This window comes from Sarcophilus harrisii, chromosome 2 (assembly GCF_902635505.1).
Source record: "Sarcophilus harrisii chromosome 2, mSarHar1.11, whole genome shotgun sequence".
NCBI classification, from domain to species: Eukaryota; Metazoa; Chordata; class Mammalia; order Dasyuromorphia; family Dasyuridae; genus Sarcophilus; species Sarcophilus harrisii.
In genome coordinates, this window is record NC_045427.1 from 297,133,738 (window position 1) to 297,159,385 (window position 25,648).

The following is a 25,648-nucleotide window of genomic DNA, read 5'->3' on the forward strand; positions in this document are numbered from 1 at the left end:
TAAATAAGAACAGGCGTGCTCTGCTGTGTGTGTGTGTGTAATTATATATATATATATATATATATATAATGTAAATAAATAAACACATATACATACATGTGTATATGTGTGCAAACATACATGTATGTATACATACATGTGTGTATACATACATATGTGTATATATATACATACATATATTATATATATATATATATATATATATCTTTTTTTTTTTTGATATTACCTCTGCAACCCAACGCGTTTTAGGATTAAATAGAGTTATTCTTCACTATAAGGTGTTCTATCTAGTTGTTAAGGGTAAACCTGTCCTTCCCAGCAACATTTAAAATAGCACCTTGCCCAACACCTTTTAAATCGTGGTTCGACTTGTACTACATTTCCCAAGAGACATCGCGAGAAGGTTCACGAAAAAGCATTATGGGTACTGTGGTTCGAGTCCGTATCTGTGCTTCTGCCTTTCTCTTTTTTTCCCGGTGCCTCGCCCTAGCTTTGTTGAGACCCGAGCCTCCAATGAGCTGGGGCCATGTCGGCGCGTCCGTGACCCAACTAAGGAGGCCGGTGTGCAGAACGGCACGCCGCGATTGGTGGTTAGCTGACCCTGCGGGGCGGGACGACGGAGCGGGCGGAGCGGCTGCGGCGATTGGCCCCGGCGCCCGACGGGACGGGAAGCGGATTGGCTACGCGTTAAGGTTGAGGGGCGGGACGGGAGGGAGGGTGCTCCGAGTGGCCGGAGCAGGAAGCCGGGAGACAGCGGCTGATCTTGTGGCTGGGTAGGCAGCAGCGGCGACAACGAAGACACCACTGTTGACGGGAGGGTGGCATCGGCACCTCGGCCCCGGCGGCGGAGGCGGCGGCGGCGGTGGCAGGATGCGCGTCCGGGTCAGGCTGGCCCTGCTGCTCTATGGGGCGCTGATGGGCTGCGCCTCGGTGTGGGCGGCTTCGGGTCAGTACCCGCCCCCCTGCTCCGGTCCGGGCTGAGGGACTCCAGGGCCGCCGCTTCCCCCTTCTCTGAGGCCCGGTCTTGTCTGGGAGGGGGACCCACAAAGAAGGCCGGGCTGGGGGGCGGGATAAGGACCCTCCCTTTATCTGTCCCGACCCACCCCAACCCCCGCCTAGAGGGTTCCGTCCCCACGCGCCCACCCCAAACCTGTCACTCTTTCTCTGGCTTCGGTTGACCCGGGTTTTGAGCGCTTGGGACGTGTAGGGGCGTAGAGAGGCCGGTGGTTATAAGGACTATCGGAAGCGGGGGGAGGGGGGTCCTGGAAGAGCCTGGAAATGGAGGCCTTCCCGACGCACCCCCCACACACAAACACGCATAACCCACATAAACACTATCCATCCTGCTTCAGCATCTGCCAAGGACGTCCATCTAGGGGTATGGGGACCCCTGCAACCTTCATCCCGCTGGCAGTAGTGCTCCGGGACTGAGGAGGGGCAGGAGAGAAGCTTGAATGCCTGCCTCTTCCGGGCCCTGCCCTAATGAGGATACTCCAGACGTCAGGGCACCCCACAATATGGATTTCCAGATTTTGTGTAGCTTGCACCCTGTGAGCTATCTCTTTGGAGAAAGGGGACACCTAGTTCTAGTAGTTAACAGTGGTGGAGTTACCATATGCTCTGGCTCTTTTGAACCCTTTTTATGTTGCGGGATGATTACCATTATTAGATTTTTTGTTATTGCCTGAAAATGAGGCTGGTGAATTGGATTAGGAATTGCATATCAAATGGCTTCAGGTTCGTTTTCGAGTAGGAAGAAATTAGTACAGAATTGCTTTTGATGTTTTGCTATGTGGCACTTTAAAAAAAAAGTATCCTGAAAAGAATGTCTTGTGATCTGTTTTGGTCTCTGCACTTAAAGAGTTGTTCTTCTTTATCTGTTTGGTGTATCTACTTTAGGGGCTTGTTTGGGTTTTGGTTTGCCTTTCAAGAGCTTCAGTTGCCATCTCTATAGGACCTTCATCTGAATCTGAAAGTGTTTCTTGCTCAAACCAGTACAGTGTAATGCTAGAGTTTTCATAAATAGATAATAATGACAAATTTATATAATGGTTCATATAATCTATCATTTTGAACTACAGAAAGGATTTTCTCTTTTGTTTTCTGCAAGAGAATTCACAAGTGATTATTTGGTACCTCAAATATCTGGCCTAATTCTAAATTGTTGCATTTCCTTAATTATTCTGCTTCTAAAATGAAAGTTCCTATTTTTAAATTCTATTATTGGTGTCTTATGTAGTCTGATATCTCTTGTTCTAAAAACTGACAACACATTATTCCTTATATAAAGATTATATTGACCCATTGCCATTAGTAGGACACTAGTAATGAGTTGTTTTGAGTTGTTTTTCAAATGATAGGTTAGACCGGGTCTTGCCTTCAATATCTTTGTCCAGTGGAATATTGTAGCCAATTAATATGCATTTATTTAGTACTTAGTGTATGCTAAACTGGAGGGAAGCAGGGGGGGGGGGGGAGATTCTACCTTCAGGGAATGTATATGGTTATGGAGAACATGTCAATCACCAGGTATATAACAGATAACTGAGTAGGAATCTGACTGTATTGGTGAACTCTGATTCAACTGATATTAACCTTGCAATGCCACAGTCCTTAACATTGCATCCGTGTGAACAGGATGATTTTCAGTAAATGTTTTCTCCCAACTCCTACCCTATACCACAAGTTAATCAGCACTTAAAATCATGGCATTTGCATCATAAGAAGGAAAAGAACCCTAGAGAGTAGTTCAACCCTCTAAGAAGTTAAATGACTTGTCCAGGGTCATACAAGTGGTATGTTTTCGAGCCAGGAGTCAAATTAAGATTCTTTGAGTCTAAATTCCCTGTTCTTCCTACCAAACCCCACCAGGTTTGCACAACATTACATAACTCTCTTAAAGTGAAAGGGTATATGACAGGCATTAAAACAATATAGATATTGTACTCACAAAGGATTCAATTGTGTACAAGATAAGTAAATCTCTTGGAATAAGATTAAGTTTTACAGACTGTCTTCAAAGTACAAACTTAAGTGACTTTTGCCATTGTTTTGTTTAAACTGCTTGTTTATTTTGGCATTTCACCCCCTTTTAAAAGTTTAATTGCTTGGATGTTGAAAAAATTGCCTACCTCTCTATAGTCTAATTGCAGGTGTCCTATATTTGACCAATTTCATATTTCTAATTTCGTACTGGAGAATTAAAGTGATACTGTTATCTGGTACAAAACACATTTTTGGCAACTTAGAACATGGTCAGTATTTAAAGGGTCATTTGTCATTTATAAATACTAGCTAGAATGTCTTTTCAGAGACAGAAGTGTTTTTATCCTAATTAGTTTCTTAAAATAATGTGAAAAAATTCTAGAGCAGAAGGTTTGGGTTTTTTTTTGTTTTTTTTTTTTGCACTGCCACAGGCACTGATAATTTACAGAGATACAGAATTTTCATGTTAAAAATGGAAGTTACTTGTGATTTTTTGTTTGTTGTTAAATGTTTTGAGTTTTTTTTTTTTTTTGGGGGGGGGTTAGTTGTATTTAAGGGCCAAAGCTTTCCATTAGAAGCCTTTGAGCAAGTAGTTTAAAATAATGTTTAGTCAACTTCTCTAGTTGAAATTTAGGAGGCAGCATAGTACAGAACAGGAGCTGTGGAATAAAAGGAGCTGGACCGAAATCCTGCCTCTTATACTGTCAGTAAGACCTTGGATAAATCACTTAATCTGTCTCTGAATGTCAGTAAGCATTTATTAAACTTCTACTATATTCCAGAAACTTAAGTTTAATGTTAAGACTTTGGGGAAAAGGGAAAAAGGGAGAAAATGGAATTGGGTTCGATGTTTTGTGAGAGATCTTTTAACTCTAAAACTGTGACCTAATGAAATAGGCTGTTGCTTATCTAGCCACAGAATTAGGGTCTGTTAGCTTTTTTTTTTTTATCATTATTATTAATTTGTTAAGTATATTTTAACAAAGTTGGTTTCCTTTGGAACATAATAAAACATAGACTTCAATTTTTTGCTGTTGTTTATTTGCTTATTTTCCAAAAATGCCCAACTTGAGGTACCAGCCTAAAAACTGATAACTGTTTATGTACTGTCTTTCTTATTGTTATTGTTCACTTGTGTCTGACTCTCTATATCCCCATGGACCAGAGCTGTCCATCGGATTTTCTTGACCAAGGTACTCAATGTTTTGACTTGTTAATTTTAGAAAATTCAGGAAATGCTCAGAGAAATCAAATTGTTCCATCTCCCTCATCTTACAGAAGAAAAAAACCAAGACTCAGAAAAGGAAAGTGACTTGCTGCTATACACAATTAACAAGTGGCAAAGATGCTTTTCATCTTAGATTTATTTATTGACTTCTCCCTCTCCCAGTGTTATCATTAACCCTTAAAGTAGTGAGGAAGCTCTGTGAGGAAGGTAAGGTGGTATCCATTTTTATTTAGATTCTAGGGAACCAAAGCAACAGAGCTATATTACTCAAGTGGTCAGCAAACAATGGAGAAATCTCTTTCTTTTCTACTAAATTACTCAGTTGATCCCTTCTTTCTTTTTAAACTCTATATCAATCTAGTTTATGTGACAAATAGATTGAATTGTGATCACTTCTTTCTGAAACCATATCAACAGCATTATGTTGCTTTGCTAAAAATGATATAGAAAATGTAAATTTCAATTTTACCAAAGACAAATTTACATTTGAAAAAGAATCTAAATTTCTGTCTATGATGAGAGGTATGCTATCATGATGTGATAACATGGAGTAGAAAAATCAGTAAATATTCATTGAAAACCTACTAATCAATTTTTATGTCCTAATTGTTTTATGTCCAAACCTTTTTTTTTTCTTTTTGCTTGATTTTTCTAAGCTCCGATTAATTGAGATTCTAAAAAAAAAATTTAATAATCTGGAACCTCTTTTAACTATTCACCAAAAGCATTGTCATTTTTAAACAGTCCCTCCTTTAAGAACACAAAGAGTTTTATTCCTCTTCAAACATATATCAGTAGTTTTCAAGTGAGTCATTTATCACCATAATAGAATATCTATTTGTTTCAAAGAGAAAATACCTCATGCTTTGTGATCAGTCTTAATATTATCATATGTAGAATGTATTTTTTCAGTTTTTAGTAAATGGGTTAGGATCTGTTGATATTTTCTTCACCTGAAACCTAGTGCTACTTAATTATTTCTCAAAAGAGGTGCTATGTACATGATGCAATCAGGATGAAATCTGGCAACAGAAATCACTATGTATTCTTGTGTTCATAAACAGATTTTCTCATTGTTACTCCTTATTTTCAGCTCTCACTAACTTTTTTCTTCCTTTTATATGTAAGTGTGGTTACTTATTTTAAAACAAAATTACCATAATAAAATAGGCATAATTTATTGATAAATAAATAGAAGAAATGCATATTTGGAAGGGATAATCCAAAAAGTTGATTTAAAAGTTTGAAACTATTTCTGTGCATAGAACCATTTATGTTTGCATGGATACAGGATTCACTGCATAACTAAACAAGAAACGTAGCTTAAAAAAAATTAGTAAACTGTAGATTGTTTGGAATACATGTTATTAGGAAATAAATGCAACAAGTTACAGTAATTAACTTTTCATCTTTAAACATAATGAAACATAATAATTGTATTTTTCTTTGATAGTCTATAACTTATTAAACTTAACACTGTATTTATTGATCAAATACTATACTTAGTTAGGTGTACATGCTGAAATTTTTCATTTTCTTTCCCTTGGTGGGTGAAAAAGTGAATATGCATGCCAAAAAAGCTTTGGCCAAAAAGAAATTTATTTTGATTAAAGAATCTTTCTTTAAATATCCAAAAGAGAAACTGAAATGAACACAAAACATTTTGGTTCCCCAACACTCATACTTTTATTTAACTTATTGTTTTTGTTTGAACCTTATTGATAAATTTAACTTTGGGGATAATTTGAGAAGAGGTCAGATTGAAATTGGTAGGAAGAAAGCATTTGATTTTGGCAAATCAATGATAATCTTATCCATGTGTTATAATTACATAATCAGCCGGACAAAAATATAGCTTAATTATTGTCATAAAATGAGAACAGGAACTATTTTAATAATACTACTTCCTTAGTTCTGTTTTATATACCATAATTCTCAATTACTCAGACTTTTCCAACTAGTTTATTTGAGGGTAATATTAACACAGTGTAATAAAGTGGCACTTTAGTTTAAGTTTAGTTTAAGACCATTAGGGAGGAACCACATGTAGAAAACTCCTGTTTGTTTTGACAGTTTTACTAGGCAGGAAAAACAGACATTCATTTAGACAAGTGAGCCTTTGCTTATTGGTTACATAAGAATGAGTGGCCGGATAGAAGGAGGACATAATAACTGAAGGAAACAAGAAGTAGCAAGAAAACTTTGGAAGAATAAGAGAAAGAGAAGAAATGGGATCAGAAAAAAACAAAAAGCAGAACCAAAGAGCAAGTGCTATTTTTCCTTGACTGGAATTATCACTTTTAGAACAGACTGTTAATTTCTTAATAAAGAGACCAATAATAAGTCTCTATAGGTGGTATGTTACTGTTTATTAACAGATTTTGGTTCTGTTCCTGCAATACACTGCACAATTAATAAAAATTCACTTTTAGTGAATCCCATATTTAGGCAAATAGAAAAATGAAATTATGCATACAAATGGAATTATTTTTATTTTAAAATATTTTTGCATCATCTTTTTATTCTATATGGATATATATATATATATATTTCCTTCTAGTTAGTCACCAGATATTTGATATGTATAATTCCAAAACACATATAGGTATTTCTTTAAGATCATAATTTCTTTGAACTCTAGTCCTATGTTGCCCACTACTTGCTGGATATCTCTATCTGCATGTCTAAAAATATATCAATATATCCAAAATAGCTCATTATCTTTCCTCTTGAAAACATTTCTTGTCAAAATTTCCTTAATTCTTTTAAAATACCACCATTCTTTGAGTCACTCATGTGTCCCACATCTGAATCATTCTTGGTTTCTTCCTCCTCTTTCCTTGAGCCCTGTAAGCAATAAATTGCCAGATTTTGTCAGTTCTACATCCACAAATCCCTTAGCCCTTACTATCTGTCCCTTTACCCCCACTTATGGCCACTACTCTAATTCAGGCCCCATAACCGATTCCACAATTATAATATAGCTTCTCAATTACTCTCCCTGTGTCTGGGCTCTCCCTTCTTTTCATAGTCAAATCTGACCATGTCATTCCTATGTTCACAAAATTTCTGTGACTCTTTATTATAAAATACAAACCTATTAGCCAAATTGTTTTAAAAAAAAAAATTTCTCTTGTGTGGTTTCCATGTTCCCTATTTGATTTACTTCATATTGTTCCCCTTCATTTTACTTACAGCCAAATCAGCTTATTAATTGTTACCCAAACTCAGTATTTTATTTCCAGTCCCAGCACAGTTCTAGTACTTCCCCATGTTGGGAATGACCGTGTTACCTTTCTTCATTCCACCCAGAGCTTTCCTTGATTTATTTACCCTACCCTAATGCACCCCAGTTTGTTAATTTTCTTCCTCTGGAAATGATTTTATATTTCTTTATCTTTGTATGTGATATTAATTGGTAGAATGTAATCTCCTTGATAACATAGACCATTTTAATTTTGTTTCGTCTTTGTATCCCTAGTGTCTAGCCCAGTGTTTAAAAATAGGAGGTATTTAACAACTAATTGTTCAATTGTTGAAGTGTCTACTATATAAAATTTACTTTGTCAGTTTGTAGGGGAAGAAAAAAGATACATCTTTCATTTCTGAGGAACAGCTGCTGGTAAATTTAATAAGTTGTAAAATGCTGATAAACAGTAAGGGAAATTGGGAAAAGAGAAACAAAGTCAAGGAAATTAATGCTATAAACACTTTAACTTTTGTAGTCTCGTGCATTTGTATTTTCATTTATTTTGTATTGATTTTGTACATATCACCTTTAAATATAGATTGTAAGAGTTTTGAAGACTGGGAAGGACCTTATTTATAAGACAGAATCCTTTTGCCCATAAGACCCAGTACTTGCATTGCACTTAGTTGGCACTTGATAGATATTAGAATAAACAAATAATTGACAATTTCTCAGACAAAGTAGTAAGAAATAATGAAATTAAAGCAGAAGAATTCATATGACTTTTGTTTTAATACCTTTGTGATGATGGAACACCTCTTCTGGGACAATAAACATTCACTGAATAAATTAAATATTTTTAACAACCTCTGGTGCTGTTTTAGTAGCGAATGAATTAATAATAAAGCATTTATTAAGCACTTACTATGTGCCTGGCACTATGTCAAGTGGTAGGGATGAAAATTCATGCTAGACAGCTGCTGCCTTTAAGGAGCTTACATTCCAGTGGAGAAAAATAACAATGAAGAGCTAGAAGTATGGGGGATAAGGGAAGGGTATTTATTGGAGGCATAAAGAAAAGTGAGAGCTGGATCTTGCCCTCAAGGAATTATACTCTAGTAAAGGAGATAAGCTGCCTGCCTCCTCTAGAAATCAAAAAACAAAATACAAGACATATAGATGAGATGCACTGACCTTGATACCTGTTGAACAGCAGGATACAAAAAGATTTCAACAAGCTAGAATGATGGTGTGAATATATAAGATTAAATCTAATGGGATAAAGTCCAACACAGCATCAAAAAGCTACTATGTGGAAATCAGGAGGTTCAACTTGAACATTAGAAAGCTACCCTCAGAGTGAGGACAATCTGGGTCCAGTTCCTATCTCTGAAACATGAATGAATGAATTTTTTTTAAAGTATTTATTAGATGCTTGCTATGTACTAAACACTGGGGTTACAAATAATCATTATAGTTAGCATTTATATTTCACTTTAAAATTTGCATATATCTCATTTTGTCCTCACAACAACCTTAGGAAGTAGGTACTATTTTCCCCATTTTACAGATGAGGCAGACATTGGCTAATGACTTGCCTAGAGTTACATAGTAATTGCCTGAGGCAAGATTTGAACTTGGGGGCAAATCCAGATTTCTAAGCACTGTGTTATCTAGCTGTCTAGAAAAAAAAAAGTACCTGCTGTCAAGGTGCTTATACTCTAATAGAAAACACATACATAGAAGATTTTATCTGTAAGTCAAACAGAAAAATCCCCAAATCCTTAGGGGTAAACTGGCAAAACTGATGTAATTCCTCTCCTTTAATGTCACTTCTAATACAATCATCTCAGTTTTTAATGTTGAACCATTTGACAGTGTCAAGGACTGATTGGCAAGAACTTTCTTTTGTAGTATCTGAAGAAGTAGTTGCCAGGTCACATATCCACAGGGAGTTACTTTACTAAGTAATGACTACAGTGTTTTTGACAATGACTAGAAGCATTGCTATTCCCAAGGCTCATAGATTCAATATTCTAGGCTGTCTTCATCAGGGTCTGAAGGGAAGATAGTCAAGGTGGTGGTAGTGGTAGTGTGATTTACCTGGCGTATGGTGTTTTCCTTTTGTTCCTCAAGGTGTCTCTCTGCTTCAGCTAAACTGGTTTGCCTACATATTAACTTTGTAACTTTGGGCAAGTTATTTAAACTTGCAATGCCATGGTCAGCACTCTAAAATTATAAAAGACAAAGCATTTGCCTATCTACATCAGTAAAGGGAGTTTCCTTAGTGTGAGTTTCCTAAACCAATTAAATTGTGCCATCTCTTCCTCTTATCCCTCTTACCATCCACATATATATATTTTATGTATAAATATATAGATATAGATATGTGCCTATATATCTGTATCTAAATAGATATAGATATGTCAGACGGACATTGCTCAACAAAGATTAAACCTATAAAAGAGTTTTAGTGAATTGTAAATTCAGTACAGCATGACATTAAAAAGAATTTAACAAATCTCAGTAATAGACATTCAGTATCTGGATTGAATAGTGTAATTATTTGTATGTACTATGCCCAGTCACAGCACATCCATAGTCTTATGTTTAGTATTTAGTTCTGGGTACCACGTTTTAAGAAGGATATGGGTTGGCTTAAGCTTGTGGTGACCATGTTATATAAGAATTGATTGAAGAAATTTGTTATTATGTATAATAGCTGAATATATAAATTGCTTGAAAGTTGAAGGTTGCCAAGTTGCTTTGCATATTTTATTCGAACCTCACATGAAGTAGGTATCGCAAGTATTTTTTAAAGATGAGGAAACTGAGGCTCAGCTAAATTAAATGACTAAAATAGTCACATAATTAAGTAAATGTCAAAGGCATGAAATTCTACCTTTGACATTTCCTGTCTCCTGGATCCAATTTCAGTACTTTACCCACTGCTGCTCAGCTTTCTGCAAAGAAGGCTCTGACATTGGGAAGGAAGAGATAGGTAAGTTGGAGAGAATCTATTAGCTAACTTCAAATAATTGAAGAGTCTCATGTCATGGAAGAGAAATTAGAACCCAGAGGTCAGAACTATAATAAGAGTAAAAAGTGTAATTTGCAAAATGGGAAACATAGGTTCACAAGAGGGATAGGGAAAGTTTTTGACAAATAGTTATCTCCAGAATTTGGCTGTCTTGGTTATGCTTCCCTAGAGGTTTTAAGGTAAAAACTGGACTGTCACTTCTCAGAACTATTATAGGGAGGATTCCTTGCCCAGGTACAGTTGAATGAGTTGACCCCAGGGTTCATTTCCCATTTTAAGCTTCAATGAGAGGAGATGCTGAGTAACAGGATTCTCAGCGAGGGTTTCATGAAGAAAGTGACATTGTAAGGTTGAAAGATGAGTAAGACTTAAAAAAAGATTAGTGAGAAGGATATTCCAAGAATAGGGAACAATATGAATAGAGGTACAGAGATGGTAAGTATCATAGTTGATGAGTAATTAAGTTTAGCTAGAATGTAGCAAGTGTAATATGAAATAAGGGTGAAAGACAAGATTTTGGACTGTCTTTAATTCTAGGATAAGGACTTTACATTTTATTTGATCCCACAGGAAGCCATTGAAAGTTTTGAATCAGTTCAGTAATGCAGTTAGACTTGGACATATGGAAGTAGCATGTATAATTAGCATAAGCAAGAAACTGGAGGTCGAAAGAGACTGACTAAGAGATTTTTGCAACAAGCTAGTGGGAAGTAAGAACCTGAACTTTGGTGGAAATAGGAATGAAGATATCAGTATAGGAGATATTGTTGAGATAAATTGACAATACCTGTGTACTGAATTGTATGGGGGGGAGAATGACAGAACTGTGGTACTATTGACAGAATTAGAGCAAGTAGGAAAAGGAGTACATTATGAAGAAAGATGAATTCTGATTTAGACATTTAGGTAGAGTTGTAGACAGGATAGTCTAGTGGTAAGAAGTTGGAAATGTGATGCCGGGACTTGAAAGTTTAAAGAAAGAGGTTTTTAAGTCATTTTCCTAGAGGTGAGTGTTAAAGGAGGTGATTGAGATCATCAAGGGTAAGCTATACAAGGGAAGAAAGGGGGCCAAATGCTTAGAAAATGCTTATATTAAGGGGAATGGAAGAAGAAAAAATACCCAAGAAACTGAGAAAAGAAGAAGTATTATAGTATTAAGGAAATCAAGCAAGGAGAGAGGGACTATTATAGTTTGCTGCAGAAAGCTTAAGAAAGGAGAATTGCTGGGAAAAGTCATTGGCTTTGACAATTAAGAGGGCAGTTTCATTAGAATGATGGGAATAGTAACCAAAGAGACTTCAAAATGACTAGGTAGTCAAGAAATAGAAGCAATTGATATAGATAACTCCTTTATAAAATTTGATGATAAAAAGGAAATGAGGGAATAACAGCTTACTAGGGCAGCAGAATTAAGGGACCTTTTAGTTTTTAGTTCATTCCAGACTTCCACTTAAAATTCTTGATTATTTCAGGGACTGATTGTCCAGTTTATGATTCCTTATTTTGGTATATTTTGCTAAATGTTTGACAATTAATATCCTTAATTTTCCAAAAATGAAGCTAATAATAACTTATTTGAACTTTCTTTACAGATGATGAAGGAGGTCAGGATGAACCCTTAGATAAGGTATGAAATAAAAATCTTTGTTATATTTGCAGCTGTTTAGCTAAGTTGGCCAACCACAAGACAACAAGCATTTCTTAAGTGACTTAAGTGTGCTGAAGATACAAAGAAAGATGGAAAACAGTCCCTCCTTTTCAGGAGTTCACAGTCTAATAAAGGAGACAAATTCCGAACAACTATATGTACAGGATAAATCTGAAGTTATCTGTGTTAAGGGTTTGCACAGTATAACTAAAGAACATATAAAAATCTGCATTTATATGATAAACAGAATTATAATTTTCTTATGCAAGTGATAAAGATAGCATTGCCCTTTAAAAATAGTAACTTTATTAGATTTATTTGTGACATTGATGTAGGACATATCTTAGATGGAGCCAACAGAACAGTAAAGGTGTTATCTTTCTCTTCTAAAACAAGAAGTAAACTTTGCTCTTTACAAAAGTATTGTTCGTGTTAGTTCTACTTGAAATTTTTAAAGCACCTACTGTGTAACCTAAGGTATGAGATGTTGCTTGATTCAATGACTAGAAAGCCAACTTTGGAGTTGACTTTTCCTATATCTGATACATTTGAATAAAATTTTTAAAAGCATCTTTTTTTTTCCTCTATGGGTTTTAAAGCATCTGAAGTCAAGTAACTATAATTTTAAGTGGAGCCCAAGTTCTGCTTTTCTTTATATTTATCCTTCATATGTATTAGTACATTTAAAAAAAAAAAACAAGCTATTGTTTTATATTTCAAGTAACAAGTATTTTTTAAATTTATCTGTCTTTCCCAGTATCCTCATTGGTCAATTTTAAAAGAACAAAAAGAGAAAAACTTAGCCCTCAGTGCACAGCTATATGGCAAAATAAATATCCATTTTAGCCTTGACTGAAAAATGTGTGTCTCTTTTTGCATTTTAATTTAATCACTTCCATTATGAGGCAAGAGTTGTGTTTCATCTTTATTCTTTCAGACTCATGGCTTATCATCATGTTTGTCACAGTTGTAATATTTCAAATTTGAAAGATGTTTTTCTCTAAAATGGTATCATTCCATATATTGTTCCATTTTTGCTCACCTAAGTCTGAATCAGTTCATAAAGGTCTTCCCAAGATCCTCAGAAATTGTCCATTTTATCATTTTTTTAAAACACAATATTGATTATATTCATGTCATATGATTTAATTATTTCATTATTTGACTAAGGAGTACATATCTCAGTTTTGATTTTTAACAACCACAAAAAGCACTATTAATGCTTTATTCAAAAATGTTTCTCATATGTCACTTTTTGGATACTTGTAGTATTAACCCTACGTTTAAAAAAAGAAATCCATCCCAGGGTAGGTATATAAAAATTCTGTGGTTGACAGGTCATTAAAAGTAATTTTGAAATGCAGGAGCAGAGTTTATTTGAGAAAATGACTACTTTTGGAGGAAAGTTACTTTAAAATAGTAGAAAATGAAATAATATTACTAAGGTCAATTAAAAGGTACCCATAGATATAAATAAGGAATCTAAAAGAAGGCTAGCCAAAAAGATGGCTCAAAGAATAACAATCATTTTTAAATCGAAGTTAGCAGAACCTATCAGATTAGTCAGTCTATTACACTTGCCAAATATAGGTCACACTCCTGAAAGAGACCTTTGAAGGGAAGACATATCAGTATTCACTGAAAAATAATTTCATTAAATTAATGTGAATTAAATTAATTCATTGCGAATTTTTTTTTTTTTTAACATTTCTCAGACTTCCTTGCCATCAGAAGAATCAGTTAAGGCCCGGGTGGTAGCTGGTCAGATCTTCCTTGAATCAGAAGAAACAGAATTGGAATCCCCTGCAAAAGAGAACACCTTCAAGAACCAAGACAGAGATGTTGAAAGTATTATAGAAGACTCTAGTTCCCTAGAGATGCCAAATCTAGAAAACAAGGAGTTGGAAGAAAGTGAGCAAGTATTGAAATCAGGTACTGTATTATGGCTTTCAGGTTTTCCTGATTTGAAAAGCAGAATTGATTTGCTTATAGTGTAAAGGAAATTTAGAAGAAGGTTTACTATTTTTGGTAAATGTGTAGTTGGAAAGCACCGAACTTGAGCCCAAGAAACTTGTATTTAGGGTCCAGTTTTTAGTTTCCAACCTTTTGAAAAGAAAACTTATACCCAACTATATACACCTAGTGAATTAAATTATTTATTGTTTCCCAAACACAATCTATGCTTTTCCTCCTCCACACACTTGCTCATACCACTACCTTTGTGCAGATTCCCTGTTACATGTTTAACATATATTGGATTACTTGATCTAGGGGAAGGGATGAGAGGAAGAAGGGGAAAATTTCGAACACAAAGTCTTGCCAAGGATCAATGTTGAAAAATTATCCATGCATATGTTTTGATAATATAAAGCTTTAATTAAAAAAAAAAAATACTGTTTCCTCATCTACGGAAGGAGAAGAATAAACTTTGCAGGCAGAAATACTGAAATAATAACTTCTTCCTCCAAAGCTTTATATCATTTCTAGTCTTTTCTTAATCACTTTATGCAACATAGAAACAATATAATTATATATTTATGCATTTTATCTCATAGAGATATATTTATCTCTACATGTGTCAGATGTAGGAAAAGCTAACTCCAAAGTTGGCTTTCTAGTCATTGAATCAAGCAACATCTCATACTTTTTACACAGTAGGTGCTTTAAAAATGTCAAGTAGAACTAACATTAACAATACTTTTTTTTTTAAATAATTATAACTTTTTATTGACAGAATCCATGCCTGGGTAATTTTTTTTTACCACATTATCCCTTGCACTCACTTCTGTTCTGACTTTTCCCCTGCCTCTCTCCACCCCCTCCCCGAGATGGCAAGCAGTCCTATACATGTTAAATAATAATACTTTTGAAAAGAGGAAAGTTTACTTCTTGTTTTCAGAAGAGAAAGGTAACACCTTTACTGTTCTGTTGATTCCATCTAAGATATGTCCTACATCAATGTCACAAATAAATCTAATAAAGTTACTATTTTTAAAGGGCAACGTTAGCTTTACCACTTGAATAAGAAAATTATAAGATGATATTTCAAGGTATGGATACTCCTCCACCAATGCAAAATCCATATCTCTCTACTGTAGCTCTTCTTCATAATTACTTCATTTGTCACTCTGCATCCAACCTGGTGATATACTTTTCCAAATTGGACTGTTTGTCCTCAGCTGATGGATATTCATTTTGTCTATATACTATACCCAAAATAAACAACCAAAAATCCTTTCCAGCTTGGTGGGATTCCCCAAAGCTTGAGTTAGAAGCTCTTGACCACAATCACATCATGATGAGGTTGGACTGCAAATTTAATAGAAAATTATTACTACTATTATTAAAAATACTTTCTTCTTTCTATAATAAAATTGGATTTTTTTTCCCAGCACTTAATTATAAGATGGTTATTGGAGGCAATAACTTGTCCTTTGTTTGGGCTGTTAACTTTTAAATGAGAATGTAAAGACTGGCTATATTACTCTACTGTAAATATAAAGTTTTATCATACATTTAGAGCTAGAAAGCACCTTGGGATCCTCAAGGATTGTCTAGCCCCCTTATTTTACAGATGAGGAAACTGAAACCCAGAGAACTTGTTCAAAATCAGATTAATAAATGTTAGAATTGAGAACATACATCCTCTATCAATGCATTTGCCACAAAATCAGAAGACATCTTAAGAAGCTACAGTTTTGTTATTTTCAGACAAAAAGTCATTCAGTCAATAAATGATTAACATTATCCAGTGACTACTACATACCAGATACTCTGCTAAGCAGGGCTTTTATAACGACAGAAGACAATATCTTCCCTCAAATAACTCCCACAAAGGCCTCCTTCTAGCCTTCGTTATTTCATACATATTTGTCCATGTGAAAATATGGACAAGAATCCTACAGAAAGGAACCAAGGTATTATCGATCATTAAGCATTTATTAGATACCTACCATGATCCAGACATTGTGCTAAGCATTAGATTAAGAAAAGTAAACGGCAGTCCCTTTTCTTAAGAGAACAACACTCAACTACATTTAAATCTAATTTCATTCATACATGTGTATATATTTATATATGTCTACATGGATATAGGTATGTATATATAGGCATATCTATATTACATGATTATCTCCAATTAGAGATATCTTAAATTGGAAACACTCATGAAAGGGAAGGGTTTTAAGGGTGAAGGGAGAAAGTCAGCAAAGATCAGAATATAGGATTTTATTTGGAACCTGAAGGAAACCAGGGAAGCTTGGAGTTAGAGATGAAAAAGAAGAACAAGAGGACAAGTATAGTGATAGATTAGTGTACTTAACATTCATAAAATCATAGATAAGGCAAAGCAAAGTAACCATAAATCAAAGACTATTATACTTTTCTCAGCTACTGTGATTAAAGGTAATTAATTTTAAGTAGCAAGTAGACTCTTAAATATAAATTGGTTTGTTTCCATCCTATTGCTGTATGATTAGGAGATAGGTACTGGACTGGCTGCAATCTGCATTGTTAGAGGCTATATCCACATCAATGAGATCACAAATTCAGGAGAGTGTTGGAGTAGGATGGGAACTGAAGACCTTGATGGTCAGAGTGAAGATTAATTTGCAGAAGTTCTTTCAATTTCCTTTGGACACTTTTATTTTGTCATAAAACTACAAAAAGACTCAGCTGTGACATTGCTCTGGTTAGAAGGTTTCAGCACAATAGCTGTTAGAATACTTTGATTTTCTTTTCTGTTTTCAGTTACACAGAGTTTAAGCCTCTTCTTATATTATGCTTAAAATTCCTGTTCTCTTTCGTAAATGATATGGTTTGAACCTAAGAATGACTCTTCCACTAAAGTGATGGTTAAAAAGAGAATTAATATTTCTCTGAAAACAAAATTAGCCTGAAACCAGGAGGCTAGAAGAACATAAAACATCTGCCAACTACATCATTGTGCAGAAAGTTAAAGGAAAAATAGAAGAACATATAATGACTGTCTAAGAGACCATTTCTTTTAAAATAGCACTAACCTAAAATTCTAGGGTTTGTTTGTTTTTTTAACATGAATTTTTAAAATACAACGAACAAATACTTGGAAATGCTACCTATCAAAAAAAACAAAAAGTTCTTGTGAATAACCTATGATCTTCTTCAGCAAGATCTAATATTAAATTTCTCCAAGATTTACTCTGCTCTGCTCACTAAGTTTGCCAGCCTTTTTTTTGCCCTGAGTACATAAGCTATTGTTTTCATTTTGGGGATTGTAATAAAATGGATGCCTTAAGAGATAGCCTCCGAATCAGGATGACCTTAGTTTAAATACTGATTTTGACACATAGAAGATTTATTACCTGGGCAAATCCCTTAACCTTTCAGGACTCCAGGCGACTTTTTTAAGCCTGTAGAAGTTGCTGAACAACATTGATAGAGTTAGTTTTCTTGTTGAGCTCCTTGTACCACTGAAATCATATATCTTGATTAAATAAAAAATAAAATCAGTTGTTCTTAAATAATATAAGTTAGAATTGAATTCTCTTCAGGAGAATCCTGGTTTTCTGGGTTGGGTTGAGTATTTTTAAACTTTCCAGAAAAAATATATTTGAGCTACACAAATGCATTACTTTAGTTCTTAAGTTTCATTTGGCATAGAACTTAAAACCATCTTGACCTGTTCTCAGATAGCCTTCCTGCAGAAAAACAATTTGACATCCCAGAAACTTCTACTACACCTGTATCTTTTCCCCAGAGATTTTTGTCACATGTTTTTACAGCTGTAATATTAAGTCCCCATTTGTTCTTAGCTATTTTATTTATTTTAGCCTTTCTAAGTGTAACTTTTTCTTAGAATTTTTGTTAAGCTTACTGAATACTGTAAGATTTCTTCATTAAATTGGTGGATGTTTTTTGTTTTATATCTAATAGTAAACATGTGGAAGTGCAGCAAGACTTTAGTTAAACGAGCTCAATTGGGAAATGGATTTTGTAGTTTAATTAATTGGGGGATAGGGGAAAGCAGATGAATTAAGGTTTTTTTTTTTTTTTCCTCAGATAAAAATGAAAAAAGGATGAGCTTGCAAACCCAAGCTATATAGCCTGCTTCCTATAATAGATTCTAACCACACTTGACATGTATTTAAAAATCTGAAGCATTTTATTTTTAAGTTAGTAAGAAAATGACAGAATCAACAAGTTCTTGTAAACATCAAAATTGTAGTTCTGGCAAAATGTTAAGATCATTTTTGTTGTGAAATTGTTGTCTGAAACTTTTTTTTTTTGGTCATTAAACTTCAAATAGTAGGGAGTTTCTGAAAATTTAAGCTTCTTCTATAGACTCTTTGCAGCTTGCAACTTGTACCTAGTTAAAAAAAACTTTTATTTGAGGGTTCTAATTATTTGTGATGCAGGCAGATTAGATTTTACTCTGCATTAGCACCTCCAAGGCATTTTGGAATTAACTATTCCAGTGCACTTATTGGTCTGATGGAATTAATTCAACTTCCAGAGTATTTCCAAGGAATACTGGTTATTCAGAAGGATCTGTGCTTTGATTAATAGTTAAGAATATTAGGCTTTTACTGAGAATAAAAACGTTTATTTGTAATAGTAGGAGGAAAAAAAATCCTCCTTGTGTTAATTACTAAAGAATTCTACCTATTATTGGAGGAACCTCCTCATACTATGCATTGAATTATTTTTTCTTCTAGTTTAAAGATCTGGATAAATTGCGTTATACTTAAAAAATAAATTTGTACTGATATCTTTTTTAGTATGATTTACATTTCTCTTCTTTATTCTCCCAAGGAGAGTAGAACAAAAAATAAAAAAGAGAAGAATAAAACAATTTAACAATAATTATCTAACATATTGATATTGTCTGATATCATAAAAAGAAAAAATCCCATGCCAAGAGTTCCCCACCTCTGCCAAAAAAACAAAACAAAACAGAAGTGAATGCCTTCTATAGCTCTTCTTTGGGATTAAGAAACTTAGTCATTATAATTTGACAGTATCTAGATTCAATTACTTTACTGTCCTTCCAATTTATATTACTATAGTTGTGAATATTAACTGATTGTTTTCTTCACTTCCCTGTATTTATTCTTCATCCTCATAATTCTCTAGGTACAGTAATATTCCATCTTTGTCTCAGCTTGCTTAGCCATTTCCCTTTTGTTGAGTATCTACTTTATTTCCAATTCTTTGTTGCTAAAAAAGTGCTGTCTTTTGGTGTACATGGACCCTTTCTTTTTCTAATTGATCTCTATAAAAGATAGGCCTACCAGCAAAATACCCAGGTCAGAGAGTATTAACAGTATAGTCACATCTTATAGTCCAGCCATTGCAGGAAGCAATTTAGAATAATTCTAAATTGCTTCCTGCAATGGCTGGACTATACCACAACTATTCCTAAGTAGTAAATTTACAATTTATTCCCCTTTAGCAGTATAGCCATGATTTAGATAATACTTTCAGAGATCTATATACTGATACTTTATACATATACTTAAATGTATGGCAGATTTGAAAGATTTAATATTTTTTCTCTTTTAGTTTAGAAAATCTAATAAAAGGAGGAAACGAGATCCTCGTTATTTTTGAAACCATGCAAAACAGTTTGTACCTGTAGTTGCTATTATTAGGAACTGTTTCAAACATATCAAATAGTTCTGGTTTCATATGTTGTAACATTCTAGTCATATGTAGTTTCAAATGATGCAATTTTACAGATTATAGAGTATCAAAGGCTTTAAACCTGTTGTAATATTAAGAGTAAGGGAGGCTAAAACTCCAGGCTGCACCTGGTCAGATTATTTAAAACAGAAACTCCTCAAGAACTTCTTTTGATAACTCTTCTCTGAATAACTAGACAAGTTCCTAGAATAGAAGCACTTGTTTTCAGTTAGTTATCTTTCTTAGATACATTAGAGTAAGTCCAGAAAAAAGTGACCATTAAGGAAGAAAAGATGCAAAACTGTTCTAAAATCAGTGACTAAAGAAATATTTTACATTGGAAGAATTAGCAATTGCCTTTAAATATATTAAGGGATATTAAGTGAAAGAGAGTCTCAGAGGACAGAACTAGGATCAAGGAATAATCCAAAAATGGAATAGACTGCTTTGAGATAGTGAATTTTGTATCCCTGGAGCTCTTCAAGTAGAATCTATATGACTACTTTTAGGAGATGTACTGAGGTTTCATTTCTTAGGTGAAGGTTGGACTAGATCACTTCTGACTAGTTTATTTAGCTCCAACAATGTATAATTCCATATAAATATTTAAAAGGAAAATGGCTACCTTTTCAAGATTGAAAAATTTTATAATAGTTTTTAGCATAGCAATTTCCATTCCATCTGATATTACTTGCCCCAAGACAACATTATCACAAATTTTTTTTTAATCTACTGTATTTTCAGATCTCATCTTTGTAATACTTGTCTTCAAACCATGTACCTCATACTTAAAAACAAAAAAACTAAAAATACTATTGTAACTCTAAAAATTATGTAAATTAGTACCTTAGAATAATGATGATGACTTACTGGACCATGTAATAAAGTTGAATTAATTGTGACTGAATTGTTATTTTGGAGGTTAAATAGCAAAAGAGTTATAATATTAGTTTATCAAATTTACCTTCATTCCAAATTTCTATATTGTTTCTGATAGTAAGTAGGATTGCAGGTACTCTGCTAAACCAGATTTGGAATAAATACCAGTATATAGATTACTCTTTTCATATCATAAAATTGTTAAAAGTTGGAAGGGACCTTAGGATTTACTTAACCCAACTCCCGGATCATGAATCCCATATAAAACATTTCCAAAATCCCATCATTCAGTCTTTATCTCCAGAGGCAGCCCATTCTACTTCTAGATGCATTTATTTCTTAGGAAGTTGTTCTTTTGATTCCAATTCCCCCTTCTAATAATGTTGCTAAAGACTTTACAAGTCATTCCTTAATGATAACTACATATTTTAATGTTATCTATAATCTCCCGATCTTGTGTAATTCTTTTCTGTGTGTCCTCATTAACCTGTGCTGTAGAGACATTGATGTTGAGGCTTTCTTCTAGGTGCTTTTTCAACAATTTCTAAATATAGTGTAGTACATCAGTTATCTAGCTGTTATCTTTTTGTCTCAGTTTATGACTGTCCTACTTGTTTTTCTCATCATGAGTTTTTCCTCAACGATAACATTTAAGATACTTCATATACATAAATTTTACTATCTATATGCTATCATGCTGCTACACCCATGGTCCATTTTTCTGTTCCTTTTTGGATTATTAGTCATTTAGATTCTTCAGAGATTGTGTTTTAAAACCATAAAACATCATTGGAGAATTTTAGTGTAAAGATAAGGTTTTGTTTAAACACCATACAACATCATTGGAGAATTTTTATGTAAAGGTGAGATTTTGTGTCAGAGATCAGCTTAGAGTCATGCATGATTTCTCAAATGCAAGCTAGTTGTTTTCTTCCTTCTTTTCAGTTCTAGGCCTAACTTATCAATCTGCATTACCAGACTGAGACATAAATACTTATGGACTAACTAAGTGGAATTTCTATTCAGGTATATTATCACACTTTGGACAAAAAGCTTTTCTTATAATTCACTTTTTCCCATGTGGATTGTTAGGTTGATCTTCCTTGAATGGTCATGAAATTCATCAAAGAGACCCTATATGCAATAGAGAAATCCTATTCCAGTGATGTACCATGACATGAAAGTGACTCTGCGCTTTAGAAGGTCCTATCAGTAGAGAACAAGCCTGAGAAGGTTTTGTCAAGTTGAAGAGTTTTCAAGTAGAGTCCTGTCATAAACTCTTCTCTTAAGGACTAACCTAAATAAATATGGAGAAGCTTATGACTAGCAAGGTGATCAGTAGTTAAAAAGAATTCTTTAATCACAGCAGCTCATAAAATAAAAGAGCATGCAAAATGAGTCCTGAACCCTGCGTGGCCTCTTTTTGCATCCTCATTAACAATGTTAGAATACTGGAAAAGAGGCCAGAAAGTGCTATTTATAGGGTCTATAAATATTGCTTTAATGTTGGGACTCCAAATATGGGATCTTTATCCAGTGACAAATTCATAGGTAGACAGAGGCATTGTGACATGTTAATATTGACATTCTTGCTGTAAATGAAACCAAAACAGTGCAATTCAGTGAATTGATGGCACATGGGTTCTCCTTAGAGAGCCAAATAAAGCAATTGATGAAGTTGTTTTTCATCATGCTTTATAATATTATTCATGATAAGAATAAGCAAAAAGACTACCAATACAGGTTATATATCAATATCTTCTTCACATTCTATGAGGGAAGGTACTTGAGGGGAAATTACTTGTTTGAGAGAAATATCCAGTCAGCATCAAAGCATCAAGTCCAACCCAGGTCTTCTAAGTTTGAATTCAGAGGTTTCTTCCATTATGTCTAGTAGAATAATATAATTTCCTGATAGATCCAAGATAGGACAACATTAAGCAATATTAAGAGGAAAATCTATCATGTATGTATGACTAGACTATCTAATAAATAATTATATGTTAAAAACAAAGGATGACAAAGTGAAATGAATTGAAAACTAATGTTCTTTTCTTTACATATTTAACTCAGTTTCTGGAAATAAAATGACATAATAGTCATTTTGTTGTAAGAACATATTTTTAGAGTGTGCTAAAGCATTGAAAAGAACTAAATGAATATAAAGTTGATTTAACTCTGATGGATGTGGCTTTTTTCAACAATTAAGTGATTCAGGCCAATTCCAATAGATTTGTAATGGAGAGAACCATCTGCATTCAGAACAAGGATGGTGGGAACTGAATGTAGATCACAACATAGTATTTTCACCTTTTTTGTTGGTGTTTTGCTTGCTTTTTGTCCTCTTTCTAATTTTTTTCCTTTTTGATTTGATTTTTCTTGTGCAGCTTGATGAATGTGGAAATATGTATAGAAGAATTATACATGTTCCATATATATTGGATTCCTTGATATCTAAGGGAGATCGTGGGGGAAAGGTCAGGAGAAAAATTTGGAATACTAGGTTTTGTAAGGATAAATGTCAAAAACTATCTTTGCGCATAATTTGAAAATGAAAAGCTATTATTTAAAAAATATATAGTTGATTTAAAGAGAAGAGCCCTACTTTTCTATTGTGTGAAAGAAAAAAGCTGGCTTTATGACTCTAAGGTAAATAAGTCTTTTGAATCAGGTCAGCTTTGTTTTGAGACTCAAATGATATGGTATAAAGTGTTTTTGTAAAATGTTGAAGTGCTATCCAGATATTTGGATGGTTTTTTTCCACTAATAATAATTAAAATGCCATCAGGCACAGTAATACCTTAAAATTGTAATCAGAGTATCTGAATTTATACATCTCTTCTATTTTTCTTATTTGTCAATAAAAGACTTAGATTAGATGCCTTCTTATGGCCCTTTTTTTCTCTAAGCTTTGATCTCTCCAAGCTTTAGTTTTCTCATCTACAAAATGGGGGAAATAATGCTCGACCCACATTTTTCATGGCGTTTTTGTGAGAATCAGATTAATATATTAAAATATTTTACATGAAGCAAAGTGCAATGTAAATGTTAAGATGAAGAAAATTATAGAAAATTGGAAGGGACATTAGAAATCATCTAGCTCAAAATGTATCTGAACAATAATTTCCTTATGTAACATTCCCAACAAGTCATTCTCCTCTACTGGGGAAACTTTTTTAAGAAGACCTTCTTAAACTTAAAGTGATCCGAGAGTGGAAAGAGCTGTCCAGAAGGATAGGGTTGCAATTCAATGTAGGTATGTAAGCAGAGGCTAGATAAGCATTAGTTATATTCTAGCGGGTGTTCCTTTTCAGGTGTGAATTCAGTGTTGTGTATGAGAACTAATAAAAGCAGTTTGGTCAGACTGTAGTTTGGTTGAAGGAAAGTAATACATAATAAATCTGGAAAGGTAAATTAGAATCAAATTGTAAAGGACTGTCAAATTTTGAATAATTTTGTGATATTATCAGGCCTGGGTTTTAGGATGAAACATAGATTGGAGTGGAAAGATTCTTGACTAAAAGAGCAATGGAGTCTCAAGGGTGTTGAGATATTCCAAGAGGTGATAATAGTCTGAATAAGTTTATTATTGTGTGAATGCTAAGAGGGGATCAGATGTAAGAGATATTATTGAGATAGAATTGGAAAAAAAAGATAAATTTTTGATTTGATAAAAGAAAGAAATCAGCCTAAGGGTATGACAAGGGTTTTGGTTTTTTTGTTGTTTTTTTAAGCTTGTTAGTGAAAGGAAGGAAAGGGCTAAAAGTCAGTGAGATGGCAGAAATTAGAAAGAGAAGAAAGGAATGATTATAGAAGCAGTTTATAGAAAATCAGATTTTCCTGACTTAAGGCCCAGGATTTTAATCACAATACTTCCTAGCTGCCTCACAGTAAAAGGAGTCAGGAGAGAGGAAAAAATAGACTATAATCTGATAACAACATTTCGGAGTTCTTGATAATAAAATTAGGATTCTTGGGGTAAGGGTAAGGTCAGGTGTAACTATCTCTTTGCAAAAGTGAAGGATAGGAATAGGGATGATTGAGAAACTGAGAAGTTATAGTATTTTAAGGACCATCAATATGTATGTTGCAGTTGTTTCATATAAGAGCAAGAGATGGAGTACAGAGAAAGACTGAGTCAGTTCCTGAACTTGAGAAAGGAGAGAGAATAAGCCAATAGATAGATCCAGCCAGGATCTGGATTGGGGGAAAAAATTTATTGAGAGTGAAGCTGAGGGTCAGAGAGGGAGCTAAGAGACAGTGGGAGATAGAAGATACTCTTCTTTCTCAGTACTGTCAGTCTTCATCCTTCTAGCCACCTTGAGCAATAGTCTTACCCATATTTTTCATCCTCTTCTTCCCCCTGCTTCCCAATATGTGATGTTTTTAGCAATCTTGGCTCATTCTGAGCTTTAGCATTTCTGAGAATATTTCTACAAGATTGCCATGTTTTTTGTGTTTATCCTGTTATTTGCCTTACTTTCATCTTCTGTACCTATCAGCTGTACATTTAAATTTTATAGTTGGTGAACTCTTTGAATATTGATCTTTTCAATTTTTTTTTTCTCATCTGAATTTGTTTACTGTTATGTCTTCAGAATTTCATTCTTGAGAGTTTTTCATTCTCCTGGATGAATTTTCCCCTATAAAATTTTAGTCCATAGAATCTTGTCATTCTTCTTAACTCTGAAATCATTTCCCTCAAAATATAGGATATATGTCATGCCTGTCTTTGCTTTCCTCTCTTATAAACTCTTAAGAATCCTCTCTCCCAAAGATTCCATCATTTTTACCTCAACTGTCTCCTAGTTATTTTGCAAATAAAGATACTAAGTCAAATAGGGATTAAGTGAGTTGCCTAGGATCACACAGCTAGTAAGCTTTTGAGACCTGATTTGAACTCAGGAAGATATGACTTCCTAACTCCAGATCCAAGGCTTTATCTCTATCACCTAACCAATCCTTCTCAATATAATTGATATTAAATGGTGCTGTCTAGGTATTAAAGATTTATTT

The 25,648-nt window shown here is 34.0% G+C and overlaps 1 protein-coding gene across 1 annotated transcript in view; it reads left to right on the plus strand.

Annotated features, from left to right (window-relative positions):
* The first annotated feature begins 810 nt into the window (after positions 1-810).
* Positions 811-25,648, plus strand: part of SEL1L (SEL1L adaptor subunit of ERAD E3 ubiquitin ligase) — a 62,038-nt gene continuing 37,200 nt past the window's right edge. The window contains exons 1-3 of the mRNA XM_031952421.1: positions 811-946; positions 12,036-12,070; positions 13,807-14,023. Of these exons, the coding sequence (XP_031808281.1) occupies positions 871-946; positions 12,036-12,070; positions 13,807-14,023 (328 nt within the window). The 5' untranslated portion in view covers positions 811-870. The remainder of the gene's footprint in view (positions 947-12,035; positions 12,071-13,806; positions 14,024-25,648) is intronic.